The 7,806-nt window shown below is 41.9% G+C and overlaps 1 protein-coding gene across 5 annotated transcripts in view; it reads left to right on the plus strand.

Annotated features, from left to right (window-relative positions):
* cep68 (centrosomal protein 68) overlaps positions 1-5,062 on the plus strand; it is a 13,543-nt gene extending 8,481 nt beyond the window's left edge. For 4 of the 5 annotated variants that reach the window (XM_042009705.1, XM_042009704.1, XM_042009706.1 and 1 more), the window contains 6 exons: positions 1-263; positions 397-577; positions 664-851; positions 2,260-2,382; positions 4,460-4,547; positions 4,653-5,062. The exon at positions 1-263 is cut by the window's left edge and continues 790 nt beyond it. In XM_042009705.1, the coding sequence (XP_041865639.1) occupies positions 1-263; positions 397-577; positions 664-851; positions 2,260-2,382; positions 4,460-4,547; positions 4,653-4,750 (941 nt within the window). In that variant the 3' untranslated portion in view covers positions 4,751-5,062. The remainder of the gene's footprint in view (positions 264-396; positions 578-663; positions 852-2,259; positions 2,383-4,459; positions 4,548-4,652) is intronic. The other variant, XM_042009707.1, reaches the window with a different exon arrangement.
* Positions 5,063-7,806: the final 2,744 nt, after the last annotated feature.

A 7,806-nucleotide genomic window follows, 5' to 3' on the forward strand; every position in this document is an offset into this window, starting at 1 on the left:
CTGGTCCGGTGAGGTTTTCTTTGGACAGTTTGGACTGCAGCAGGGATGGAGGTGAGACAAGTCCTCACAGGAGGGATGGTGACCCATTTCAGCTTCGAGCAGAGTCCCCGTCCACTTCCAGGTGTCTTATACCGTCCACTTCCAGGTCCTTCATCCGCTCCACCAGCATCCTGCCGCGCTCCAGGTGTGTTTGTGGGGAGAATGATGAAGAATTCTGGCCTCTTCCGGAGCAACTGGAAGAGCTGCAGCAGCTGTCCAGACAGGTTGGTGATGTGGACACTCTTGGACTTTGACTTTGACACACCTACACACACACACACACAGTCTGAATATCCATGACACTGCTCCCTGTGTGTCATTCTGTACTGAGGACGTGTGTGTGTTACCTTAATTTAGGTGAGGGAGGTTACGGCCAAGCTGAGTCCACCTGTGAGGGCCAGCACTGACTCCTTTGACAGGTGTACAATGTCCATCCTGTCCTCTATCAGCTTGGCTGGGAAACAGGAAGAGGATGAAGAACCAACGAAGGACAAAGAAGACGCACATGAAGGGAATCAAAGGAGAGCTGCTCACACAGGTCCTGGACCTCTACACCACCCAGATTGCAACAGATCATCTTTATCTCTTCCTTGTTCATGTATTTTGATTTCATTTGTCCAACAGCAGCCAATCGCGTGGACTCAGAGACGTTGAGGAGCTGTTGTGGTACCAGGACAGAACCTAGTAGAGGAGGCCTGACTCAGTCCAGTGCTCTGGAGGTGGAGGCTTTGGTGGAGCAACTATGTAGTTCTATCCTGTCTGACAGCCAGGGGGGTCAGGAGAAGAGCTCGACTCTGATGCACCACGTCCAGGTAGATACACACCACAGATGAGATGAGTCTGTTATGAAGCTGTAGAGCAGAGATCACCAACTCAGGACCTCTTGGGCCAGCGTCCTGCAGGTTTTTCATGTTTCTTTGCTGATACACCTGATTTCAATTAAATGGTTCTCCAACAGCATGTTGTAAAGCTCTACACGAGCCCCTTAATGACCCACTGATTTGAATCAGATGTATTGCAGCAGGAAAACATCTAAAACCTGTAGGCACTAGTGCAAGAGGTCTGAAATTGTAGATCCCTGCTGTTGAGATATTTCTGGAAGAGATTTTGCTTCTACTCTGAATTCTAAAGGATAAAAATCAGAAGTTTAAACCAGTGAAGAGCTTGCCCAGGCTCCCTGGGTGAAATGGGACTGGTCAGTCACGTTCCCTCTCCTCAAGACCAGAGCCTGGACTGCGTAGGCTTAAAGCTTATTCTAGCCCATGTAATGCACCATTCAAGACCTTGGAGAAGCTCCCTGCATCCGGGCACTGATGTTTTGGTTACTGTGAGATTGTCCATAAATGCTCTAACTGGGGGTTGTCAAGTGTTAGATCTGGACAATGGACCTTTACTCTCAACTTCCACCAACTTCACGAGCAGATTCATGTCCAATGCAAACAGCAACACAGAGATTGCTCTACTGCTGATGATGCCTTTCTGTAGATACCACTCCAATGTTATTATAATAGTATTATAATTTTATAATACAATTAATATACTGTAACATCTTGTAGTTCTGTTTATCTAGATAGATAGATAGATAGATAGATAGATAGATAGATAGATAGATAGATAGATAGATAGATAGATAGATAGATAGATAGATAGATAGATAGATAGATAGATTGCATCAGCTAATCAGCTAGAAACTAAGACTACTGCTGTCCCTGCCCCTGGCAGAGAACATGCACAGCACAAAGATGGAGGCAGAATGACATGTTTGGAAATGGATGAACATGGGAAGGCTTTGCTTCTGCAGGGAGAACTGGTCTGTTCATGTATGTCCAGGACAAACGGCTCTGATAAGTAAACTGCAGCTTGGAAACTTGCTACCAGGCTGTGAATGAGTGGAGCAATTATTATTTACAATCCATTTCTCCTGAGTGATCTGACAACCTGACTGTTGCTACTCCATCCTAGTAGCAATCCTGTCTATATCTACAGTTTTTCCTCCCCTGCATCATCATTTCTGAATTTGTTTTCTAACATTTTCACTTGAGCAACCAGATATACCAGCAACCAGGAGTGTAAAAGGGTTTAAAGGGGTTGCACCTGTAAGAAGTGAGAGTTGTCCACCTTGTATTATTACAATGCATTAGATTTATCATAGATGTCTATATAATTCTGTTCATTTTGATTAGTGTGAAGCAGAAACTGTGGATGTTTTGTATGTTTCAGAGCTTCTGTTCCCACCTAGAGCTGCTCATCCAGCAGCTATATGCAGTGTCCAAGAGGATGGATCAGCTGGCTGCACCAGCTGTGGATGAAGACCCTGTGGCTGCTTCTCCGGATGACTATCAGGTGAGATATCAAGGCCTCTACAACACACACTTCTTTACAAGTTTAAAGAATCCAAATACACCTGTCTGAGTGTAATTTAACCTCTTTATTTATGTGTATTAAAGGGATGCATGTAATCAGTCATGAATATAAATTTTACAGATTCATATAATATATTAATTATATATTTTCCAACTTTAATATCTGCACTAGTGGCCATGTTTAACCCCCATGCATCATTATGGACATTCTTGTCCATTTGGGTGAATTTTTTACCGTCTGTCTGACCATCATGTTGGCTGTGTTGATGCATATGGCACTTTTTTTTTTTTTTGTAAGAAAGTCTTTCTATTGACGAATTTTAAAATTAAATTTTTGATTTTGCTGATAGATCAATAAAACAATGTCAAAAACCATTTAACCATACTCTGAAGCCCACTTCCAAAGAACTGATTCATATAATATATTAATTATATATTTTCCAACAGACTGTAATACTTTTAATATTAAATATATTAGCTATGTGATCTTAAACAGTCCCATTAAAACCATATATCCCATATGGTTTAAATGAGACACATTTGTCCTGAAATGACTTAAGAAGGCAGAAACAAAATCTGATGTTACACAAAAACAAATAATGCATCAAAGTTAATGTTTCGAGTAATGTTTGACACCAAAGACCCCCAACATTTCTTACATGGAACAAAAGAAAACTGAATGTGCGTTTATCAATATCAAAATAGTACCACCTTGTTATTTAAGTGGTATTTAAAGGGTTAAAATCCTGATGGCTAATACTGATAAATATCCTAATGTAATACTGTTGATCTTGAGACTTAACCCAAAAAAAAACAGAAGAATAATATTATGTGAAGGTTTAGATCCGTTTTTGGAGGTGAGGGACTAAATGACTAAATGTACTGACTATGGTGAGGGGGGTTAGGGCTGTATGAAAATCTTCTTTTTTAGCCATTATTTATCCAGGTAGTTCCACTGAGACACGCCGTCTCTTTTACCGGAGACCTGTTGGCCTAACATGCATGTATTTGGTTTCTTGATCTAAAGATTGGCTCAGTCACTGTAAACAGACTGTAAACAGGCTGTAAACTAGTTGTAAACAAGCTGTAAACTGACTGTAAACAGGCTGTAAACAAGCTGTAAACTGACTGTAAACAGGCTGTAAACTAGTTGTAAACCAGCTGTAAACTGACTGTAAACAGGCTGTAAACTAGTTGTAAACAAGCTGTAAACTGACTGTAAACAGGCTGTAAACTAGTTGTAAACCAGCTGTAAACTGACTGTAAACAGGCTGTAAACTAGTTGTAAACCAGCTGTAAACTGACTGTAAACAGGCTGTAAACTAGTTGTAAACCAGCTGTAAACAGGTTGTAAACTAGTTGTAAACAAGCTGTAAACTACCTATTAACAGGATGCACAGTGGCTATAAAAAGACTGTAAACAGGATGCAAACAGCCTCCAAACTAACTGTAAATAGGCTGATAACCAACTGTAAACAGACTGTAAAGTAGCTATAAACAGGCAGCCAACCAACTGTAAACAGGCAACAAACTGTCTGTAAACCAGCTATAAACTGATTGTGAACAAGCAATAAACAGGTTGTAAACTTGCTATAAAGAGGCTGTAAGAAGGCTGTAAACCAGCTATAAACAGAATGTTAAAAGCCATAAACTGACTGTAAACAAGCTATAAACATGCTGTAAACAGGCAGCAAAACAACTTTTCAGGCTCCAGTTATTTGTATTTTTAGTCTGGACTGAATGACTGGTTCCTACGTTCGGCCAGTCTTGACGGTTGGCTCAGGCAGCTCGCTGACCAGCAGGAAGGATCAGAAACTGATCAACAACGTGGATAACCTGTCAGTAGATGACCTATCAGTTAGAAAGTTTCACACTGAAGTTATTGTATAGTTTGTATTGATTTACAGTCAGTAATTTAGCAGACGTAAGCTGGGAAACACCAACAACAGGAAGAGTTTTTTCTATGTTGCCTCCTTACGTGGTTTTTGAAACGCCGGTAAATCCATCACTTTCCAGCTCTGTAATAGCTGAATAATGTGTCGTCTGTTGTCATTCAGAGAGTCTTGAGCCACCAGCAGCCCCTGACTTCCTGCGTCCTGCAGGCTGGACGTCATCTCCTCGGCTGCATCAACACCACCTCTCCATGTCAGTCACATACACGCCGCCTCTTCAACACATACACAATAAAAACCAGAGGATGAACCAATTATTCCCCCACAGTGTGACTGTACTCTGTCTTCTTATTTACAGTTTTAAGAGACACCCTTCTGCTGATTGAGAGGCAGTCTGGAGCCCTGCAGACCCACACCGACCACCCCGACACAGCCAACACGGTCCAGTCCAGCTGAGCTGAACACAGATGAGGAAGAAAGAACTTCCCACAAACATTCAATATCTCTGTGGCCTCAAAACACTGGTTTTTAATAACTAATTCTTGATGATATAAAGAGTGGCCTGAGTATTTCTCTCCCTCCCAAATGGAACTAACAAGTTTTAATGTTTACTTCTGGTCAGTTTTTCACCTGCAGCAGGTCAGAAATGTTGTACTGAACATGGACGTCCAGCTGGATGGATCCACTAAACGTTTGGATGACTGTCTCAATCCTCACCAGCTCACAAGATTAAACTTTTCACTATTTCAATAAAACTGCTGAACAAACCTGGATGTTAAGAACTGAGAGTTTGTGTTAGTTATAGTCTGTCTGCTTTCCTTTGGAGAAAACTACTAAATTTTCTGCAGCAATACTTCAGTCACTTTAAATCCTGGTTGCTGTAAACTTCACCTCAGCTGATGGCTTCTTATCAGCATCTGAGGCTTCATGTGTCAAACACAGTTTTTATGCTGACAGAAAACCTGAACCTATAGAAAAATGATCACACACATCTTCACATCTCCAGCTCCCAAACTGTCTGGTCTCTGTGTAAAATGAAAATACAGAATTCAGTGATTTTCAGAGCTTAACCCACATTTTATTCCCAATATAACACAAACAATATATCAGAAGTTGAAACTGAGACATTTTACCATTTTTTATCAGAATATTTCTTTTTTATTGTATTTTCAACCTTCTGTTGTAGATCTGCTGCTGGCTCATTGTCCTACTGCATGAGCCAGTTTTAGATATTTGACTGAAGAATATTTTGCATACAGATGTGTTTGTGGCCCTGTAGCTGCAAAACAAGCACCACCACCATCCCTCCCTTCGCCGGTGTGCTCAACAGCTGGAATGACGGACCGTTCTAGAAAGCGGGTAATGGTGAAACAACACCCTTTGCACTTTGAACCGGTAGAGGACAACAGACAAGTGATATGCTATGACTCAAGTCCATCAAGTGCAGTCAGATAACACTGAAAACGTTCTTTTAGTATTAAGAATTTGGAAGTTAGGATTAGAGTTCAAATTAATTTGGTTCCCTGCACATATTGGTGTTGAGGAGGAAAAGTTAGTGCGAAAGGACCAGAAGCTAAGAGTCATTCAGAACAAAAAACCAAAAAGAAGTGTCAGGAGTAAAATAGAACTTTATTTGTCAATGCAACAAAAGTGCAATGAAATTACAAAAAGGACTTAAAGACAGATTTTATCCTAGTATTTAATAGAAGGTGGAAGAAATGAGAACTTAAAAAATGAAAGGGAAGTGGGTGTCCTTTAAAGGATTTCAGGATTTGGTCTTACTGGGCTAAATAAAGGTTTTGAATAAGCATGCCTCGGGTGGTTGTGGACAACAAGAAACGGTGGAACTGTGTTTTAAATTGTGCTAGAAATAAGAAAGGGCATCGCCAGCACTTGAACTCCAAAAGAACAAAATATCAGTGTAGGTATTAGAGAGAGGCGTTCAGGTGATGCAGCTTATGGGATTGTTTTTATGCTGTTGAAGAGAGCAAGGATTCTGAAGGGAATTCAGTTTAATTAGTGATGGTTGCCATTCTGATCTACACGCCATTCTAGAAGGTGGAGAACACCTAGAATCTGCCAGCCACCATTTAAGCAGGTGTCTTGCGGTTGGTTCAGATGCAGCTTGACAAGCCGTGCTGCCATGTTTTTTTGACTGAACAAGCCATACTTGTTCAGTCTTTTTCTAACTTAACTGTCATGAACTTTAACATTTAACCTGTAACTCAGGCCTGGGGAGTCTTAGATGTAGATCATGGGTTTTCTGCACCTTGGTGATGAACTTTAATTGTTTGGAAATAAATGTAAATCCCTTCCCAGGTTGATAGGAAGCAACAACATTGGTGTTAACACAAACATGATTAAACTGGGTTTGTTAAGGAGCACATGCCTGCTATTTACCTCATAACTCTATAGAAGCATTAAGGGTGTGCTTTTTTTACACACTCCTTCTGCATTTTAGCTTAGTTTTTGTTAAGTATATAATACACTATGTTGTGTAATATGTCTCAAGTTGTTCATCTGAGGTTGATAATTTGGTTTCAATATCCAGATATGTAAAATCCTTGAACTGAGAAATAGTACATTTTCTTACTTTTCTTTTTTTAGGACTTCTCCATTTTTTTCTCTTTACTCTCCATGTATTAAACTTTCCTCCCTGATAAATCTTAAAGCAGGCTTGGCTCAGTGACCCTGATCCATCCTTTAGTCCTGCTGCTATAGGCCGAGGCTGCTGGGGGACGTCCCATGATGCACCGGGCTCCTCTCTGCTGGGGGGCGTCCCATGATTCACCGGGCTCCTCTCTGCTGGGGGGCGTCCCATGATTCACCGGGCTCCTCTCTGCTGGGGGACGTCCCATGATGCACCGGGCTCCTCTCTGCTGGGGGACGTCCCATGATGCACCGGGCTCCTCTCTGCTGGGGGACGTCCCATGATGCCGGGCTCCTCTCTGCTGGGGGACGTCCCATGATGCCGGGCTCCTCTCTGCTGGGGGACGTCCCATGATTCACCGGGCTCCTCTCTGCTGGGGAACGTCCCATGATGCACCGGGCTCCTCTCTGCTGGGGGACGTCCCATGATGCACCGGGCTCCTCTCTGCGGGGACGTCCCATGATGCACCGGGCTCCTCTCTGCTCTCTTTACTCTCCATGTAGAAACATCTGACATTAATGTTGTCCTTCACTTGTGTTTCTCTTCTTTTTTCCTCAGCAGGAATCCCTGGTTTAGAGTTCTGCTGCTGGTTGACCCTCTTTGCTGTACTCTTCACCCCCAACCGGTCCAGACAAATGGCCATCTACCCTGGTTCTGGTTCTACTGGAGATTTTACTTCCTGGTCCTGATGGAGGTTTTCTTCTCCACTGTCTCATGCAGCTCATGATGAGGACTGAATCAAACATTTAATGGAACCTGTTGGTTTTACTTAGCTAGGTAATTATTTTTATGAATTGGTTTATATAAACACAGTTATTATAAATCTGACTAATGTGGATCATATAATGATTTGTTTTAACTG

The sequence above is a fragment of the Melanotaenia boesemani genome, chromosome 16, assembly GCF_017639745.1.
Source record: "Melanotaenia boesemani isolate fMelBoe1 chromosome 16, fMelBoe1.pri, whole genome shotgun sequence".
Lineage (NCBI taxonomy): Eukaryota > Metazoa > Chordata > Actinopteri > Atheriniformes > Melanotaeniidae > Melanotaenia > Melanotaenia boesemani.